General features: G+C 33.1%; 2 protein-coding genes across 3 annotated transcripts; one reads left to right on the top strand and one right to left on the bottom strand.

Moving 5' to 3' along the window:
* The first annotated feature begins 1,290 nt into the window (after window positions 1–1,290).
* Window positions 1,291–6,725, top strand: LOC139873129 (DUF21 domain-containing protein At4g14240-like). Of its 2 annotated transcripts, XM_071861059.1 has the most exons (13): window positions 1,291–1,310; window positions 1,581–1,822; window positions 2,766–2,842; window positions 3,135–3,332; window positions 3,511–3,594; window positions 3,705–3,776; window positions 3,932–3,999; window positions 4,139–4,226; window positions 4,350–4,423; window positions 4,575–4,911; window positions 5,423–5,469; window positions 5,557–5,632; window positions 6,206–6,724. In XM_071861059.1, the coding sequence occupies exons 2-13, from the start codon at window positions 1,582–1,584 to the stop codon at window positions 6,320–6,322; spliced, it is 1,479 nt and encodes a 492-aa protein (XP_071717160.1). In that variant the 5' UTR covers window positions 1,291–1,310; window position 1,581; the 3' UTR covers window positions 6,323–6,724. The 2 variants fall into 2 exon arrangements, with proteins under 2 accessions (XP_071717160.1, XP_071717161.1); XM_071861060.1 differs by lacking the exon at window positions 1,291–1,310 and having other exon boundaries at window positions 1,364–1,822; window positions 6,209–6,725.
* A 2,561-nt stretch (window positions 6,726–9,286) lies between these two features.
* Window positions 9,287–12,220, bottom strand: LOC139872041 (uncharacterized). The gene is made up of 3 exons (XM_071859828.1): window positions 11,872–12,220; window positions 11,411–11,486; window positions 9,287–11,298 (listed from the first exon to the last, which is right to left on the bottom strand). Exons 1-3 carry the CDS (start codon window positions 11,899–11,901, stop codon window positions 9,698–9,700), a joined length of 1,707 nt encoding a protein of 568 aa, XP_071715929.1. The 5' UTR covers window positions 11,902–12,220; the 3' UTR covers window positions 9,287–9,697.
* Window positions 12,221–21,152: the final 8,932 nt, after the last annotated feature.

The raw sequence follows: 21,152 nt of genomic DNA, 5'->3' as shown, positions 1-21,152 counted from the left end.
TAGTGATTTGATTCTTGATTTAGAATACTAATAATGAAGTGTAAGAACAAAGATGATAATGGAGAGAAAGAAAGAAACACTTTGTAAGTGTGAGAAATAGTGCAAGTTTAATGCTTGCATTCATGGCTATTTATAGCAAAAATATCACAAGTTTAGGTAATACAATAATATTACTTTTGTGTATCAATAATTGACTATCCATTTATATATATATATTTATATATTATAACATATTTCTTTTATATACCAAAATGAAATTTTATATAAATTTTTAGGTAAAGAAAAATGTACCAGTGCATCAATGACGAACGATTTTGAAACTACAAGTTTCGAGTGAATTTCAGTTCGATGGAAGAAAAAACATCGAGTGGGCTAACTTCGCTTTCAAATCCGCGAGAATATGATGTTTCATCGCATAACAAAACTGACATCGGTTAACTAGATCCTTCCGAACTGTAATATACCTTGTAGTATATTAACGAATATGTAATACTCCCCTCGTCCCGTTACAAGTGTCCACTTACTTTTTGCACATAGTTTTAAGAAATTTCACTAACTTCATTCCCCACCAATCAAAAATCTTCTATTTCCATAATAACCTATTCTTATTGGTTGAAATACAAAGTGAACACTTTTAATGGGACATCTCAAAATGAAAATGTGACATTTGTGGTGGAACTGAGGAGCAACTTTTGGTGTTATCTTTTTATCCATATTAATATTAATATTTTAACGTGTATAAGGGTCTATTTTTATTTTCGTCCAAAGCCTTCTAAGCTATTGATACGGATCTGCATATGGACGTATGTGTAGTAGATAGCTATATCTTGTACATTATTGGACCTGAATACTATTAAAATTCTTGATTGCTTTAAAAAAATATATGATTTTTTTGCTTCTTATCTTGAGTGTGCATAAATAATACCGAATGATAGAATTTTTTTCTTTAATGAAAATTAACTTGAAAGTCTTTGACAAATACAAACAAAAAATCAAAAGTAAGATCTTACAAACAACCTTAATTTATCAAATTTGTTCCATGTTAATTTCCTTCTATTTTTAGCCCTTAAAACTTTATACGGAGTAATTGTTATTAAAATCAAGTTAAATTAATAAAAACAGAAAATGAACTTAGCCAAATAAAGCTTGAATATATACATTAAATAATACTCCTTTCCTAATATAGCTGTTTTATTAGTTTTGGGAAACCTTAAACGATTTAAACATAATTTGGTTGTATTTTCTTTTTTCCAGAATATACTCCGTACCATTTTGTCACTAATCCGTATACTTTACCTCATCGTCACCGAGTAAATAATTGATTAATCACTTCATCATAACTCAGCAGCCAAAAACACAAATATAATAATTAAAAAGATTAAACTTAATCTAATTTAAACGGCGATTAAAAATCAGCAAGTCACCATTGTTTTTGTTTTGTTTATTATACCACACCACAAATTTCATTTCATTCACTTCAATATAAGTTTACCGAAATTCACTAAAATCAAATTCAAATCAAACATATACGTATAGTGAACAATTGTCTGTAATTGTTGATTGAATTTCAATCCGTGCAGGATGCATGCCGTAAACGTAGTCCAAATGATACGAATGATGAGCACCAGTAGTACGAATTCGGTACTCGGAGCTGAAATCGAATTCGGATCGCCGATGTTCTTCGTCTACGTCGGAATCTCGTGTTTTTTAGTCATTTTCGCCGGAATAATGTCCGGCCTTACGCTAGGGTTAATGTCTTTAGGTCTCGTTGAGCTTGAAATCCTTCAACGTAGCGGTACACCAACTGAAAAGAAACAAGCAGGTTCATATTTTCCTCAGATTTATTATCAATCAATATTATTATCATTTCACATTCAATTATAATTAACTCTTATATAGATATTTATGTTGATTTAGAATATAGATTTAGCTAGTACTATGAAATGAAAGATGACTTTGTTGATCACTTTTATGATTTAGGTGTTTTACTTTTTTAGGCAAATTTGGTATGGTGTTCAATAATTATTCATACTATTATTGTTATTGTTATGTATAGCTAGTTATTATAAATGGAATTATATTATTCTAAAGACTCATTATTGAACAATGTCTGCATATTTTTTCTTACTGTACATTATAATGAAGAGGCTGGCTTTTTGTGTACCGGCAATATTGTAGTAATTATAGTTTTTGAGTTTGCACGATTGCCGGAGATAAAACAATCGATCAATCATCTTTTTCTTTAATTATGCAGTCAAACCTATTACACTAAGTTTTAGGCTTGATCATTATGTAAATAAGTGTTTTTTTGTTTTTTTTTCGGAGTTGTAGTTATGATATGATTATATTGCTGAATGACTTTTTTTATGAAACAGCAATGAGGCTGTGATGTACTCAATTAATGTTTATTTATGCTGGGAATTCAAAATATCTGTGTTAGTATTACACAATGTTAATTACAACAAGATGGGTTGTGATAGGGGCGGAAATATGTTGGAGCAGGGTGGTGCGTCCGCCCCCGGTGGATTAGTAATTTTCAGTGTAAAAATTTTGAATTTTTCGATTTTGCCCCCGGTGGATATTTTTTTTCCCCCAAAGTCTCCATATTTTGCCCCAAAAGCCTCCGTATTTTGCCAAAAAAACTCCATATTTTGTCCAAAAACCTCCATTTTATGCCAAAAAATTGCAGTACTTATTATTTTCCTAGATGGAAGTTGTACTCAATGATGTCTCATATTGGTTTTATGCAATCTCATTGTGTTCAGGTGTCATATTTCCAGTGGTTCAGAAGCAACACCAACTTCTTGTAACATTGCTTCTATGCAATGCAGCTGCCATGGAGGTAAGATATTCGTACTAGGACATCTTGTTAAAACAGTTATGATCATTTCCTCTCAAGTCTACTTTTTATATTTTCTTTTATTAAGAAGTCTCCTGTAAAAGCTCATAGGTAACTCAAACTGATATTATTCATTTGACAAAACTAAACACACCAGTATGTTTTAATTTAGTAATCCATTACATAGTGCTTCATTATCCCTCCAAATGTTAAGTACCTATGTAATTCTCTTCTATTGTGATGTTCACGTGTATAATTTTCTAATGTGCATTGTTCCTGCTGCTGCAATCTGCAGGCGCTACCGATATACTTGGATAAGATTTTCAATCAAGCAGTTGCGATATTGCTTTCTGTAACTTTTGTCCTCTTCTTTGGAGAAGTGATTCCACAAGCAGTTTGTACCAGATATGGATTAGCTATCGGTTCTAGTTTTATTTGGCTTGTTAAGGTTCTGATGATAGTGTGCTTTCCAATTGCTTATCCTATAGGCAAGGTAACTTCTTGCTTTTATCTTGGATTTTTCGGTTGTTGTTGATGAAATACAGTCAAGCAATTTTTTCGCCTTTTCTATCCTTGTTAAAGTAATTGATAAAGTCATGTTGACTATAATTGTTATTTAATCATAGTGGTAGATTATTGCAGCTTATGCTTACGGTATTTTGTGAATCCAGATGCTTGATTTGGTACTAGGACATAATGATGCTCTTTTTAGACGAGCTCAGTTGAAAGCCCTTGTTTCTATCCATGGCCAGGAGGTTATTATCGTTTCCTTTTGTGATTTATGTATTTAGCAATGAAAGCCTGGATTGGCATCCATATATTTCAGGCCTCTACTGCAATCAATGACAAACTTATATGATTACAGGCTGGTAAAGGAGGTGAACTTACTCATGATGAGACGACAATTATTAGTGGAGCACTAGATTTAACAGAAAAGGTATTAGGTGACGTAAATCTGCAATGTATACAAGTCTTATACATGCATATTCTATGATCTCATATTGTCATTGTTTCAAAAATTATTCAAACTGTAAACTTTGTTGTCAATGAATCAATGATATTTATTAAAGTAATTATAAACATATTTATCAGACTGCAGAGGAGGCTATGACACCAATTGAGTCAACTTTTTCCTTGGATGTTAATTCAAAGTTAGATTGGTAAGTTTTGTACTTGTTTATGATTATATTTTACATATTATCATCTGGTCTTATTTTGAAAATTACTAAGCTCACCATCAAAATGGCATTATATTTTTGATCATTTGGTTGATAATTTCCTTTTTTTCTAACATGTCAGGGAAGCAATGGGAAAGATTCTTGCAAGAGGTCATAGTAGAGTCCCTGTATACTCTGGGAACCCAAGAAATGTAATCGGACTTCTATTGGTATGTTGTCGCTAAATGTGGAAATATTAGTACTATTAGTATAGTACTAATAATTAATACAGTAATCAATAATAAAAAGAAATGAAAAGCCTTGATTAATTCTATCCTTATTTTGAACTGTAGGTGAAAAGCCTTCTTACTGTACGGGCAGAAACAGAGACTCCAGTAAGTGCAGTCTCCATTAGGAGAATACCGAGGTTCGCCCATTCGTTTTATTCTTCTTCTTCACTCGATCATCTCTTTTGTGATATTCTCATATGATGTTCCTTTTATAGTTTTATGGTATTTGTAAATATTAAAAGGAAATATGAATTGTTTTAGTTTTATTAATCAATTAATCAATTATAGGGTGCCAGCCGACATGCCTTTATATGACATATTAAATGAGTTCCAAAAGGGAAGCAGTCATATGGCAGCTGTGGTAAAAACTAAAGGAAAAACCAGAAAACCTCCTACACTTAAAGAAGAACCAAATAAAGAAACAATCAGCATTCAATATTCCCAATCTACAACTCCACTGTTATCAAAGCAGGGTGAAAAATCAGATAATGTAACAATTGATGTTGAAACGGCTGCACGAGTGACCACACAAACAAATGGAGTGCCGTATACAGCGGAGGACATTGAAGAAGGTGAAGTTATTGGCATAATCACCTTGGAAGATGTATTTGAGGAACTTCTTCAGGTTCTCTTCATTCTCTTATCGAGTCTAATTATGTAATATCACTCTGTTATATTGATTTTAGGAATAGGAATGAACTGCTAATTAGACCCTCGTGACCTCATCCGTTGTCGACGAAAGTGTGGTTGTATTTTGGTACGCAAGTTTAACTAATATTGTAATGATAGATGTGGTCAAATGGGCTGGGGGTGGGTAATAGGTCAAAACAAGCCAGTTTTATGCTGCCAAATGGGTTAGTTTGGCCAGTTTTTTACTGTTTAAACTCAATTATATACACTATTTTATTTTATAACTAATCTGTTTCCTTAAGTATATTAATTTAGTAGGTTTCATGCAACTAAATACAAGTTTCCTTACTAGCTAACTACCCCTTTGACTGGTTACGACTTACGCGTATAAATAACCTGGTGGGATCCATTCCTAAGTAAATGCTAAAAGTTCCACCTTCAGATTTGTAGTTTTTAAGGACATGTTTAATTTGCTAAGGACGTGATTAATTTGTGGATCACTGCAGGAGGAGATTGTGGATGAGACTGATGAATTTGTCGATGTGCATAAAAGGTACTTACAGTTCTGAAATTTTGATGCATACAGCATATTGCCATGTTCTTTAATAAGATGCACTCAATATTTGTTTGCTGTCCACAGGATACGCGTAGCAGCTGCTGCGGCTGCTTCATCTGTAGCCCGTGCTCCCTCAGTTCGGAGATTAACTGCTATTGCTGTAAGATTTTCTCTTTTTTGCTATAATATAAACTCACATACATGTTTATTTCTTTGGTTATATTTTCATTCACTTTCGCATGGTGTACCGTTTTTGAGACATGATATCAATCGCATGAAAACATATTATAGGTAAAAAAATGATGACTTGAATAGGATAAAACTTCCGTTACTCATTTATTTGGTTATATAATGATAACACTTAATTGTATCTAAAAGACTAGAAACGTGAAAAATTCATTATATTTGAAGTGTCAGTTGAATTTTTCCAGATTTGGTTGTTCAAAGTTTTCCGTGTTAAAACATGTTGCTCTATAAAATAAATAAATAACGGTAATGGTAATAACAATAATAAGTTACTGAAATTCAACCATATGATGAAATATGTTTATATCTTGGACTCAAATCATGTCACTTTTGGTACAAGTTGAATCACGCTGGGTCACTTGTGTTGACCAGCAAACAGTTTATTTTCTCATATAGTTACGTGTTAGTTATGATTACGGAAATTATACTTTGGTGATAACACTTCATTATTTATATAAATCAAATTAAATGTTAGTTATAAATACAGCAGGGAGGCCAGATTAAGCAAGGCCAAACACCAAGGAAATCTGGTGAGGATGATGCTACTCCAAAGTTGCAGAGGCCTCTCGTTGAGCCTTTACTTAAAAACAGAGACATTGAATAAAGCATGAGATCAGTTTTGTAAGCTGAATTAATGATCGGTGGCTAAAACGCGAGGGCTATGCAGAGCCGATTACAAAATATAGATAAGATGGGTTCTGCAAGTTATGGTGAATCTAGAAGTTTATCGGATAATATTATACAGCCATGTATTTATTTTTTAATTAAATTTTGTATGAAGTTGAGGTCACAAATTGTAAACTAATAATAACTGGAAATAGCAGTAGAGAATTGTAAGTAACTTGTGTTATCTTTGTGCGTGTTTGATGTTAGTCGACATAAACTATGTTGGCTAATTATGCCAATGACTGTGTTGGGTTTGTGGTTGTTATCTTGTGTAGTATATCTAACAATGAGGATTTTAGGATATGAAACTGAATACATATTGTCGGTTTTCGTAAAAATGTAAATATATATTCGTATTAGGAGTGTGTTGGTATTTTTCATTCTTATGATATAAGCGAATCTAACGAAACATGTAAATTATAAATGTATAATTAGCTTATTAGTTTTGCCGCCAACTAGTTTTAAGTTCATTACCTTAAATGGCCAATGATGAAGGTATGCAGTATGACTAGGGCATGACTAGGGCAGTATTATATGTGCTTTAAAAGATTTTAAGGAATTAAACTCTATGATGATTATACAGTATTTCTTTACAGTTATAAATTATCAATGTGATACAATCTAAACAAACATATATAAATGTACTAGATCTTAAAACAAGAGTCAAGCAACAGAGAGTATATTGTCATTGTACGTATGTATGAACGTTTCAAATATACACATAAAGAGTTATTAACGACTTTCTTAAACACTTGCATCACCAACGTAAGCGACAAATGAGAGTCAAAGTCCTACAATCAAAATAAATGTGTTTTATCTACCTTCCCATTTATTTTCTCCGTCTGCCATGTTAAATTTGATCTTTCTCTAGTGCTTCGGAAGATGTTTGTTAACCGCTAATTGATCCATAATAGCTCAATTAACCAATAAACCAATAGACGACAGTTGCCCGACTAAAAGAGAAGCTCACTCCTAAATGTTGTCACATAGGATAAACACGTTGTTAACCTACTGACCGATCGAATCTAAGTTCTCTTCCGGTCAACTTCTCACCCAGACAATTGCAAAAATTATTACTTTTTAAATTCTCAAAAATTATAGTTGACAATAATTTATTAATTGACCCATAACCATGAGATCCTATAATGGGTTTAATTTCTATTTACTGTATATTTCAAAACAAAATTTGTGACCCATAACCAAATTCTACTCAACAAGTTACCGAAAATGTACCATCCCCTAATAAATTTGGTAAGTGCACCAAATCAATAATACCACCCTCTTGCACTCTTTTCATACTACAACTACTTAACTCGCATAGTACAAATATGCATAGATATAGATATATACATTATAGGTACACACTTACTCATTATTCAATATCGTGGGTCCCACTTCCTCACTCCCATTGGCCCCATTTATTCTTATCCCAATATTGAAAGACCCCACACATTGTCTCCATGATTTCAACCACACTACACCATTGAGATTGAGATTCACTTTACAATAATGAGAAATAATACTCCTAACATATGCTTTATTCTATTGGTATTTAATAAGAATCAATTGCTTCTATAGTGAGTTTGCATTCATATAAGATTGATTTATTACAAAATGATACTAACACAAACATTTAATAGTTCTAGTAGATAGATGATACCATATATCTTTTTCCATAAAAGTGAACTCTTACAAATAGATAATGCCATTTTTAATGTAACTCATATATCATATAATTGAATGGTAAGTCAAGTCATGCAACCATGTTCATTTTGATGACATGTGGATGATAATGTGCAAAGAAAAGAATCATTCTATGTAGGGATGGCAATGGATCGGATATGGATCGGGTGAGGCCGTATCCATATCCATATTCATTTAGTTTTTGTTCATCCATATCCATATCCATATCCGTTTAATTTCAGTTCATCCATCCATATCCATATCCAATGGATTAAGCGGGTTAATGGATATCCATTGGATATTAAAAAATGTTATAATTTTTCCTAATACATGTGATTAAAACAAAAACGTAATATAATAAAATTTTATATAATGTGGCAAAATTAAATCTATCAGTAAGAACGTGTAATCTTTGTCGAAAATATAACACAAATTGTTAAAGTTACTAGTACACATATACTATGACAAATATAATGTGTAATTAATATTTTTATTTGGTTATATATACGTGTCTTATTGTAATATATCATGGTTGATTCATTATATGATTTTAAGAAAATATTTGTGTAATTGTAAATGCATTTGTAATAGTACACGTGTTAGCATATATGTCTATATTTATGTATTTATAAATGTATTTTGAGTGTATATGGATATATCCATGGATGAAACATTTTCATCCATATCCATATCCGTATCCATTTAGGTTCATCCATATTCGTATCCATATTCATTTATATCATCCATATCCATTACGATTCGGGTGGATCGGATGAATATTCACTGGATCGGGTAGCCATTGCCATCCCTAATTCTATGTTAGTTTGTTGCGATTTGGCTTATCTTCTTTAATCGGTGTTTATCATTCTGTACTTCTTTACAGTCTCATGAATAAAAACGTGAATTGTTTTTCAAAAAATAAATAAAAAAAATAACAAAAATTAAAACTGAAACGATTCAAAGATTAACTGAATTACAAGTGAATAGATTGTACGATATAACAGAACTTACCTATTGTAACATCCATTGAGACCGGCATTAAAACTTCGATGCTAGTCGAAAACTAGCATGAATGTATAGAAACTGTTCAAATAAGGTACACCAAAGTTATTAAGGATGTACATAAGAAAATTAAATGATTCTTACTTTTTAAAATGTAATGTAATACTCAAAAGGCCTCTGAATAAACAAGGATTGAAAATTGGAGAAGAAATGGGAAGAACTTTCATATGTTTGTTAAATAAAAAACCCCAAATCTCTATTCATATTACATATTATTGCTGTTTTTTCAACATATGAACACATATAAACATCAAGCTCATAGACCCATCATCATCCACCATTCACTAGTCAAGAGATCTCATTCTTCCCCTTAAGTTTTGATAATTTATAATCATTATCATCATTTCTATATATTATAAAAACCCCTAATCCATCTTTAGGATCAAGTAAAACTAAAAGAAAAAGAAAAAGAAAAAGAAAAAGAAAAAGGAAAAGAAAATAAATAGAGCTAAAAGAACACCCCCATCTCATGGTCCTGCCCGTTAAGCCGAGTGGTCGAGTCACCAACCCACCATCGCTAAACGCCTGTCATAAACCGCCATGAAAAAACGCTTTCCGATGGGGAATCTCACATGATGTTGCAACTTGAGGTGTTTTCATCACTGAAGTAGTGTGTGATTTGATCGCCTTGTGGTGGGTGTGGGTAAGGATACGGTGGATAAGGCTGCTGATATGGCGGTGGTTGCATATAATTGACAGCGGGTGGCGGCCGAGCATACATCATTGGATGAAAACGTTCACCTCCACCTCCACCACCACCACCACCACCACCGTTCGCTTGCGCTTGTGCTTGTTGCTGATTCATCATAGCCGCCAATTGTTGTTGATAATACGGGTTACCCGCCGCCATCGCTTCTAGGCCTCCTCCGCCTTGGAAATATCCACCGCCAGGCACACCACCACCACCACCGTTCATCATTGCTCCGGCTGGATGCCCTTGAACCGCTTGCATGTTACCCATTTGACCCATGGTTCCACCCATTTGACCCATTGATGCACCCATTTGACTCATGGAGGGGCCCATTTGACCCATTCTAGGGCCCATTTGACCACCACCCATTGGCATGTTTCCCATATGAGGCCCCATATTGCCCCCACCACCACCATTCATACCACCCATCATGTTTGGCATGCTATGCATTCCATCATTCATTCCACCTTTCTTACCACCATTCCCATTCATATTCATGTTCACGTTACCACCAGGTCCACCACCTCCTTGACTACCGTTCTTATTTTGACCACCGCTCTTATTTTGACCATCCGCCGGACCTCCACCGCCATTCTTTCCTCCACCACCACCCCCCTGATTTTGATTCCCACCACCGCCGCCGCCGCCACCTTTCTTTCCACCACCACCGCCCTGATTTTGATTCCCACCGCCACCACCACCACCCCCACCGCCTTTCTTCCCACCATTTCCACCATTATTACCCATCGGTGGAGCACCACCCTTCATTTGCTGAGGTGGCATCTGCCCACTTTTCATCATTCCCGGCAGCAACTGACCGTTTTTCATAAACTGCGGCGGAATCTGCCCACTTTTCATAAGCTGCGGTAACATATTACCCATCTGACCACCGCCACCGCCGGCCACCGGTTTCTTCACAGGAAGATCGTCAAGATCATCCTCAAACTCATCGTCGTCGTCATAATCATCATCATCAAATTCGTCATCATCGTCATAATCATCATCGCTCTCATCATCTTCAACAAGCATCTTTACTCCCTTCTGTCCATTCTTTCCGCCATCTCCGCCACCTCCCCCACCACCTACGGCGGCGGCACCAAAATTGGGCATTTTCATATCCTTAAATTGAGGATGCATTTTCAGATCTTGAAACCCTTTCATTTTTTGCAACTGTTGAAGTTGTTGTGCCGTCGGACCACCGCCACCTTGCGGCGGCGCTTGGGGATTTTTGTTGTTATTGTTTCCACCTCCTTTTTTAGGCTGATTTTTAACATTTCCACCGCCACCACCACCGCCTTTACCACCATCAATCTGCAAGTTCTTAAATTGATTATTGATCTGTTGAATTGGTTTAGAAACACCCCAAATCTCCGCAAGTTTTCCACTTTTTGCAAGTTTCTTGATTAGTGTATCTGGATCTACATCCCCAGATACTGTAACCTTGCTCTGTTCTGGATCTATATTAACGGTGTAAACCCCTGTAAAAAAATACAATTTTTACCCAGAAAAATAATTAGATAATCAATTAACACAAAACCCAACACAGATTCATCAAAAAGACATCAAATTTAAAGAAATTGAACACAATACCTTCAATTTTCTGAAGTATTTTCTTCACCTTCCTTATACACCCATCACAGTGTAAGTTCACTCTCAGAGAGCAAGTCTGCATGCATAAAAATAATTAATTATAAGAATCAAGCACTTGAATTGAACAAAAAATTTAAGGATTACCTACACAAAAAATAGTTTATAGTAATAACAAAAATGGAAGCTTTTTATTTTTTGTTTGTATATATTTTTAATTTAACGAGTTAATTGAGCATTTTACTGTTTGCTGAAAAAAACATGAGATAACAACTCAAAAATCAACAAAAATGTGAAGGCAAGTTTGAAAATTTTTGAGTTTACAACACGCAAAGATTTGAAATAAGCAATAAATTTTTAGATATAAGCAAATTTATATAAATTTTTAAAAACCAAAAAGCACACATTTCTATATTTTTTCTTTACAGTATGTTGATAAATTCAATAATGGTGATGTATGTTACCTGAATCTTCACAAACTCTTCTTTGCTCATATTTTCAAGTTAAATTAAACAAAACCCGGAAAGAAATAAAACTGCAAATGATATTATTGATTTTACAGATCTGAATTGACAAGAAACAGAGCATAAACTAAAAATGAAGAACAATAATGAATTTGCTGTGAGAATCAAGAAAACTAAAAATGGTTATTTTTTGGATTTCTTTGATTAGAGAGAAATGGGAAAGAAAACTATAATGAACTTTGACAACAAGATTCAGAGTTTGGGGTAGACATTAAAAACATCTCTGAAATTAGAATACCAGAAAGAGAGAGGGGGAGAGAGGGGGAGAGAGAGAGAGGAAGATGAGTGCTTTCACTCACACTGGGCATTTTTGGATTTATTTATTTGGGTTTTCTTTTCAATGCTTTTTTTATTATTATTAAATAAAATTAAAATTTAGTACGGAGTACCAGTATTATAGTGAATTTTAAGCCGGCTTAAAATTTTTTGGCTTGGCTAGGTGGTTATTGGTCCAATATCTTATCTTTAATGATGAAATTCACATTTAATGGTATATTGCTAAATTTATGAAACATGGTAATCCTCCACCAAATTTTAATGTACTTTATGACTTTAAGTATATTAGAGTACATTTATAATTATAATACTAGTGTGAGTATTTTATTTAGATTGATTTAATTGTTTTAATTTGAATTGGATAATTTCATTATCTTTTTCGATACTTTTTTCTTTTTTTTTGTCGAAAAAAACGATGAATATTTACCACCCGTATATGTGCTCCATTGATGTTTGAAAAAAATATTTTCGCATAAAGATATCAAACTTCAATTCATTGAACTATCGTGTGTTGATCATTTACAGTGATGTTCGGAAGAGAAATAATGTGATCGATCGCTTGGGAAACAAGATTTTCAGGGGTCCAATTCTTTTATATATAGACATTATCGGAGATTTAAGAAACATAAGAACCAGAGAAACACAACTTAAGCAGCAAAGTCGGAGTATAATAGACCCAAAAACAACAATCAAATGCCCCAGAAAAATGAAAAATTAAAGTCCACTATCATTCTAGCAATGTTCAAAGGACCTTTTTTAAAATGCTTATATTATTCGTTGGGCCCCCTAAGCGATTTTTTTAATGTCGTCATCTTATTAACACTCAAAGAAGAAAACATACATTACATGTCTGGAGGCTAAAACATTCGATTAGCCAACTAAGGAATAACAATTCGCACATGAAATAGAAACAGAAAGCTAGATATTAACAAAAAGTTTGGATGCTAAGGTAGTGTCCAAATCGAATATCTCAAATTAAGTGACGAAGACTATCGGATTGTGAAGCTAATTATGTAAGTTAATGGTCACCCATTTGCATCTCTTCGCGATCCATTCGAAGCTTTTTATTTGAATTTCGTTCAATACTGCAAGTAGATTTCAACACTTGTTTTTTAACACCTTTTGGTTCCGATTTTTTCAAATGAGAGCATTTTTTCCATCTCGTTCCAGGTACTTAAGTTTTCGGAACCGGACCTTATTATTTATAATATGCTCTATAATACTTAGCAATAACTTAAAAGAATGTTGTCAACATCTCAACTCTCATAACTCGTAAGTGAGAGTTGTTATAGTAATAGTATTAATATTAATGATATCCATAATATACTTTAGTATATAGTCCATTACTTTTGTAATTGAAAAATAGTAGTTGTGTTAAATAAAATTATTACGTACTATTTTGCCCCCAATTTATTGTCTAGTATTATTTTTCTAATGTCTTTAATGCATGCATAAAGATGTTTGTTTTTGTAAGTTATTTGACCAAATTTTTGTAATTATCCTTATATACTAACCACCACCAAGATTTTGGTCGTTTTCTTTTAAAACACCCCTAAAACGACATCTCTTCCACCTAAAAAAAAAAAAACCCTGTTCATCGTCTCCTCTCTCTCTCTCTACTCTTTTGGCGACTTTCTCTAAATCTAGGGTTTCGAATCCGTTGTGGAGATTGCAAATTAACCCTAGCTTTTGTTCTCTTTTGTGGCTGAACCATTATTCGATCTGATGGTTTATTTTTTCTGGCCGTGAGGGTCTCCATTTAACCCTAGGGTTTTGAATTTTGTGGCTTTTTGTTTGTGCTCCATCATCTAAACAGGGGTTTTCATCACCCGTCAGCGATTGTGCTTTAATCTTGCTGGATTTCGTATGATCATGTGACACTCATGTGCTAACATGTGATGACCCGGAAATTTCTGACCAAATTTAAACTTAATCTTTGTATGATTAACATTTCCGACACGATAAGCAAAGTCTGTAAAACTGAATCTCAAAATTTTTGAACTACTTTTATATATTTAAATACCCTTCGGTTGTTTTCGACGATTCGCGAACAATTATATGTAAATAGATACATATATACTATAACTTGAAAAGGTAACAATGTATTAATTGTTTGATACCGTACATTAAACTTATTGGTTTAAATATCTATTTGAATATATATGATAAGTTGAAATATTTATTATTAAAATTTATTTATAGATAACTTTCAATGTGTATTTAAAAACTGATTTATATATTAAAAAGATATATACATATATATAATTTCAAGTTATTTAGTAAACGATAGTAACATTCGTTTATTGAATCGATTGATATTTAGATAAGTTAACTAAAGCATTTAAGATGAACCAGTAAAACACTAATTTGCTATATTATTTTCAAATTGCTACAGTACCCAAAATGCTACAGTGTTTTCGAAAATCACTATTTCCTACAGTGAAATTGACTTTGCTACAGTGAATTGCTACAGTAAAAAATTGACTTTGCTACAGTGAATTGCTACAGTAAAACACTATTTCAAAATGAAAATGTATGTATTATATATATATATATATATATATATATATATATATATATATATATATATTAACAAATAGCGAGACGATGATTTATAGAAGTAAATGACCAAAACACTTAAATGTATAAGTTATACCTCAAGTGGTATAGTTTATGGATGATTTAAGACTATATTTTGACAAAGGTACGATTCACGAAAAGTAAAGTACAAGTTTTCTCAGTATACGATAGGACGTTCGAAAAACCGGAACCGGGACATAAGTCGAATGACGACGTACGACTAATCGAAACAAAAATTACAAATCAACTATGCACGGGAATAAAATATAATATATAATTAATTAATTTAAATTATATATATTATATATTATTATATTATGTCGACAAGCTAGGAGTTAAAAACATGTGAGCTGGAAAAAGAGGCCATGCGATCGCATGGCCAGATAGCCTAAAATCCATGCGATCGCATGGAAGGAGAAATCAGGCCACACTATAAAAGCTCGACCACTTCCACTTCTGATTAAAATCATTTTACTCCGTATTATTATTATTATTATTATTATTATTATTATTATTAAGATTAATATTATTATTAATCTTATTATTATTAGTATAATTAATAATTAGTATTATACATAAAATACTACGACGAGGTTATGAGCGTGTCACTTTCAAAAATGAGTTTTACGAGCGGGATAGAGCTAAGGAAATTATGGGTTATTACTAAAGAGGTTATGGGTAATGTTCAAGAGTATTATTCGCAAGTCAAACCTAGTGTTTATCATCTCTGTTGCGTCTACGTACTTTTCTGAAATATTGAATCACAATATTGATACGTTGAGATCTACGATTATTTGGTTATCCGAGTTTCGGTCACATTACGATGAACAACTTTATGTGCTGCTAAGGTGAGTTTCATAAGATCCCTTTTACTCTTTACATTTTTGGGCTGAGAATACATGTAAATGCTTTATTAACCTTGTATATTTATATGCGTGAGTTTCATTTACTCCCTTCTTAATTGCTTTTGTAATATATTTTTGGTCTGAGAATACATGCGCTTTATTTTAAACGCAATGGATACAAGTATATACTAAATTCTACACTGAGTTTGAACCGAAAATCCCTTAGCTTTGGTAACTAGTAACTGCCAGTTATAAGAACTGGTGGGCGCGAGTAGTAGTATATGGATCCATAGGGCTTGATATCCCCGTCCGAGCTAGAGCACTAGCCTTTTAACGGACGTATGCTATTTGAGAAGCGTACACGTTGGTTCGCGTGTATTATTAAGATGATTATACAAAGGGTACAAATTATATATACGTTAAGTTTAGTTACCAGGGTGCTCAATTTCGTAGAATATTTTGATAAACGTTTCTGGATGAAACAACTGAAATCTTGTGATCCACCTTTATATACAGATTATGCGCAACATTAAAACTATGAACTCACCAACCTTTGTGTTGACACTTTTAAGCATGTTTATTCTCAGGTTTCTAGAAGTCTTCCGCTGTTTGCTTATATGTGATACAAGCTATGTGCATGGAGTCATACATGCTTTATTCAAGAAAACTTTGCATTCACAAAATCATCACCGTGTATCTTATTTTGACTTCATTATCAACGGATGTATTATGGTAAACTATTATTTATGGTGATTGTCTATATGTAGAAATCATCAAACGTTGAAAACCTTAGAAATTGATATTCATTTGTTGTGTACCTTTTGAAAAGAATGCAATGTTTACAGAACGTATCATATAGAGGTCAAATACCTCGCAATGAAATCGATGAATGTCATGTTCGTCCAGATGGATTTGGACGGGTCGTCACATAACATCTGCGGATTTCGCGCCGTCGCTATCGACAACAGGTATAATTCTCAAATAATTTTTACAGATTTTTAATTCTATGTGTCATTCTTCCCTACATCTACGATTTTCGATGCCGTCGAATTAACCCTTGGTTTCTTCGATTTCGTGGAGAACCCTTATTTTGATTCGATGGTTGGGTGGCGTCGCTTTCGATTGAACCCTAGGGTTTTGGATTTTGTGTCTTTTTGTATCTGCGATTACATCTAACATTGGGGGTTTTGATTATTAGGGTTTATTTCCGTCTTAATTGCTCAAAGGTATTGTCCAGCTTCATCTTTCACAGCTTTTCTTTTTTGTTCCCTGATTTTGATTTTCATTAAATAATAGTTTGGCGTAATATGATAATTGTGTTTAGGGTTGCAGTAAAAAAAGGTTTCGTTCGTTGTTACAGTTTGTTATTTTGAGTTGGCTTTAAATTTAAATGTTAGATATTGATATGTTGAACCATATCAGCAATGGTATATCCAAGTTGTTTATATGCTGATGGTAATCATTTTGGCTGCATTATCCTCTTCTTTGGCTATAAGTACACGGATTATAGTTCAGTCATATAGTCTTGATAAATTGTGAGATTATGAGAACCATTAGTCTTACTAAGGAAGCATCTTCATGAGCAATTTCGCGAATATTTTGTAAAAAGCGATACACTAAAAGTATCACCAATTATAGGGTTTGTTAAATCCAATATGTTAGTTGGAATGGGTCTAGATGACCATGTTGTGTCTCTCTTCTGATGGGATTTTCAATTATAAGAGCTCAAAAAATGGGTGACTTCCATCAAAGATTCACAAAAACCGCCACCGCCTATAATAAATTCCACCTTCCTTTTGGAATTCAGCAACACAAATCTCTTTGGTGGTGGTCAGAGAAGAGAAACACTTCATTCACAAACCTATTTTTGTTTGGATTCTATTAATATGTTGATAAGATACCATACAAGTATTTGGAATTTGCGATAAAATGTTTTCACATGTTCTATGCAATCGTTGAATTTACTCGGCAAAAAAGTCTCCCAATTACTTGGTCCAGTTACTCAAATTACTCGGTCAAAACTTGGAATTACTCAGTCAAAACGCTACCAAAACTCGGGATTACTCCGACAATCAATCAAAACTAGGTCAAAATTGGTCATAGTCAAACTTGGTTAACATATGAGTACTCACCGAGTTGCCGAGTGCTCCCTTAAAATCATTGACCAAGTACTCCTCAAGTAGCGATTTTTGCAACCTTGGATTTTAGTAGTGTTGCATTAATGAGCTATGGCATTAGCAGATTTTCTTTCCTTTTTTTTTTTTTTTTTTTTTTTTTTTATTTGTTGTTTTCCAAATGGATCTTTTTCCGTTGTTTAATGAACGTTTTCAATTTTGACACTCATAATGCTATTATCTGCAAACAGAACGTGCTGAAATTGAGAAGAAGGTTGGCACCTCAATCCAAAAGACACCCTATGGCCCTGCCTATTTTACTGCATTTGGTGTTGTGGTTGGAAGCGTTTTAAGTACTCCCATTGTAAGTGCTCCACAGGTACTAATAGCTATTTTTCTTATATGCAATTTGTCAACTAATGATTGCTTGCAAAATCAATCCATTACGTTAATAAGTTTGATAATATTTGGTTGTATATATGTAGAACAGTATTATATATTACCATCATGCCATCACATACAGTGTTTTTCTATAGATTTGTTTTAATTTTCATGTTGGAACCTGACTATTACAATATGAGAGTTGAATATCAGTATTTGACGTTTGTATAAACATATTCTGCATTTGATTATCTTACTATATATTGTTATTAGCTCCATATAGTTAGTTTCGTACCAGCTGCAAGAACATTGATTATCTAAGGGAACATAGATTACATAACAACCCTTTTTATCCCAATTTGAGACTTCTACTTCCATTTCACTTAGTATCCTACCAGCTGCGCGCGTATTTTTGTTTGGATGAAGTTAAACATGAAACTGTTTCTACTGAACTTAAAAATGAAACTTTTGTTCACGACACAATAGAAGGTTAGATAAAATATTTAATCGTACTTTACAAGAATAAATCACTGTTTTGAATATTGTATGTGTGTATTTTGTTAAGGAGTAACATTTTATATAGGTTTTAGTAGTTACTGGGTGTGACGACTCGGAAATTTCCGAACAAATTTAAACTTTATCTTTATCATTAGATAAATATTTTAAACATATATATTACGTACAAATTTACAATTCTAAATATATATATATATATATATATATATATATATATTAACTTAGTCATAAAACGTCCCAATTTAAAATAATATATTTTGGTAAACAACGAGTCATTGATTTATAGAAGCAAATGACCAAAACACTCAAATAAATAAATTTATACTTTGAGTGGGATTGTTTTCATTGTTTAAATCTATTGTTTTTATATAGGTACGAGTCACTAAACGTAAAAGGCTAGTTTTCTAAACGTTCGAAAGTGCGTTCGAAAAACCGAAAGTGGTACATGAGTCGAGTGACAACGTACGAGTCATTTGAACAAATTTTCATTTTTACTACGCACGTAAATATAATATAATATTTAATTAATTCTAAAGATTAAATATATTATACCTATATTTAAAAGAGAGAGTCCAAATGAATAGTAAGGGTATTTTCGACTTTCCCATTTTTTTTATTTTTTAAATACTTAACAAAATTTCATTTGCACAACAAAGCCCCCTACACTTTTATTTGCACAAATCGCCCCCTCATACAGGGGTATAAACTGTCAAATTATTATTTTCATAAAAAATCTCAAGTAAACTCCACCCAAATATTCAACAGGTCATATCTTCTCGCTCGCATCGAGTCAAATTTTTCCGACACCATCGTTAAACTCGAAATAATTTTAGGAACACAATGTCACTAGCTATACGCAAAACGGATGCTTTTTAAAAAACGCTAAATATTTGGGGTACTTTTCATACACGTTTATTTTGCGTTAAATTTTTAAAAATCGAAAATTTCATAGCGAAACGCAGAGATGCACACATATTGTTAATTTAAAATAACATTTAAATCTTTCACGGGTTATACATTTTAGTTCGACTCGAGTTGCGCTTCAACGACATCATCGTTAGCCACGAAATAATTTTACAAACTAAACTAAACGCAATAAAATACATTGAATATCGAACACCCGGCGCGAAGCGAGGGTTCGAACACTAGCTATATCTAAAAGAGAGAGGGGTAATGAATAGTGCTCAAGGGCATTTTTGACTTTTCATATTTTTTTTTAACTTAACTAAATTTCATTTGCACAACAAAACCCCCCACACTTTCTTTGAAAAATCAAATCGGCCCCTCATACAGGGGGATAAAAGTGTCAAATTACCATTTTCATAAAAAATCTTAAATAAACTTCACCAAAATATTCAACGGGCCATATCTTCTCGCTCGCAACGAGTCAAATTTTTCTGACGCCATCGTTAAACTCGAAATAATTTTAGGAACACAATGTCACTAGCTATACGCAAAACGGACGCATTTTAAAAAACGCTAAATATTTGGGGTACGTTTCATACACGTTGATTTTGCGTTAAATTTTTAAAAGTCGGCAATTCCATAGCGAAACGCGGAGATGCACATATATTGTTAACTTAAAATAACATTTAAATCTTTCACGGGTTATACCTTTTAGTTCGACTCGAGTTGCGCTTCAACGACATCATCGTTAGCCACGAAATAATTTTACAAACTAAACGCAACAAAATACATTGAAAACCGAACCCCCGGCGCGAAGCGAGGGTTCGTACACTAGTTATATATTAAATAATATATAAACTTATATATCATACGTAAATTGGGAGTGTCGGCAAGGGAAAAGGTGGATGGCAGCTGGATAACCAGCTCATGCGATCGCATGAGTAATGGTCACTCCAACCATGCGGTCGCATGGTGTCATGGGACAGGAGAGATCTATAAGTTGATCGATTTGTGCACTGGTTCCTCACTTATTTCACATACTCCGTATTTATTTAGTTATTTATATTATTATTTTTATAATTATTATTATTATTATTATTATTATTATTATTATTATTATTATTATTATTATTATTAATAATCTTATAGGTTAGGAGTGTTATAAGTAATATTATACATATAAGTACTACGACGGGGTGCTGCTCGAGTGATCTCAAAACAAGTTTTAAAAAACTGTTTTGCGAGTGGGATAGGACTAAGGAAATTATGGGTTATAGCTATGGAGGTGATGGGTATGGTTAATGGGTAAGCTCGTGAGGTCAATCTAGTATTTATCGTCTCCGTTGCGTCTACGTACCTTTCCTGCAATATTGAATCTCAATATTGATACGTAAGCACTCATAATTTAATTTTTACATATTAATAGTGTATCCCTGACTAGTGCTCGAGTATATAGGATTATGCATGCTTGTACTTTTGATATTGTCCTTAGATATGTTATGTTGAATCTTGAATTAGTTACCTATACGGTTGAGATAATATCACACCCCCAGTTAGGGCCTGGGCAAAATGTGATTCAATATCATAATACATACCAACATAT

The sequence above is a fragment of the Rutidosis leptorrhynchoides genome, chromosome 10 (genome assembly GCF_046630445.1).
Source record: "Rutidosis leptorrhynchoides isolate AG116_Rl617_1_P2 chromosome 10, CSIRO_AGI_Rlap_v1, whole genome shotgun sequence".
NCBI classification, from domain to species: domain Eukaryota; kingdom Viridiplantae; phylum Streptophyta; class Magnoliopsida; order Asterales; family Asteraceae; genus Rutidosis; species Rutidosis leptorrhynchoides.
This window is presented reverse-complemented; position numbering and strand designations above follow the sequence as displayed.

What these genes read in the sequence shown, in the direction of transcription:
- LOC139873129 (XM_071861059.1), top strand. Translation starts at nt 1,582, where the DNA reads ATGCATGCCGTAAACGTAGTCCAAATGATACGAATGATGAGCACCAGT. An exon ending in GCAATGCAGCTGCCATGGAG is followed by an intron (nt 2,843 to 3,134) that starts GTAAGATATTCG and finishes TGCAATCTGCAG; the next exon opens with GCGCTACCGATATACTTGGA. An exon ending in ATGTAATCGGACTTCTATTG is followed by an intron (nt 4,227 to 4,349) that starts GTATGTTGTCGC and finishes TTTGAACTGTAG; the next exon opens with GTGAAAAGCCTTCTTACTGT.
- LOC139872041 (XM_071859828.1), bottom strand. Translation starts at nt 11,901, where the DNA reads ATGAGCAAAGAAGAGTTTGTGAAGATTCAG. An exon ending in AAGAGTTTGTGAAGATTCAG is followed by an intron (nt 11,487 to 11,871) that starts GTAACATACATC and finishes TTATGCATGCAG; the next exon opens with ACTTGCTCTCTGAGAGTGAA. An exon ending in AATACTTCAGAAAATTGAAG is followed by an intron (nt 11,299 to 11,410) that starts GTATTGTGTTCA and finishes ATTTTTTTACAG; the next exon opens with GGGTTTACACCGTTAATATA.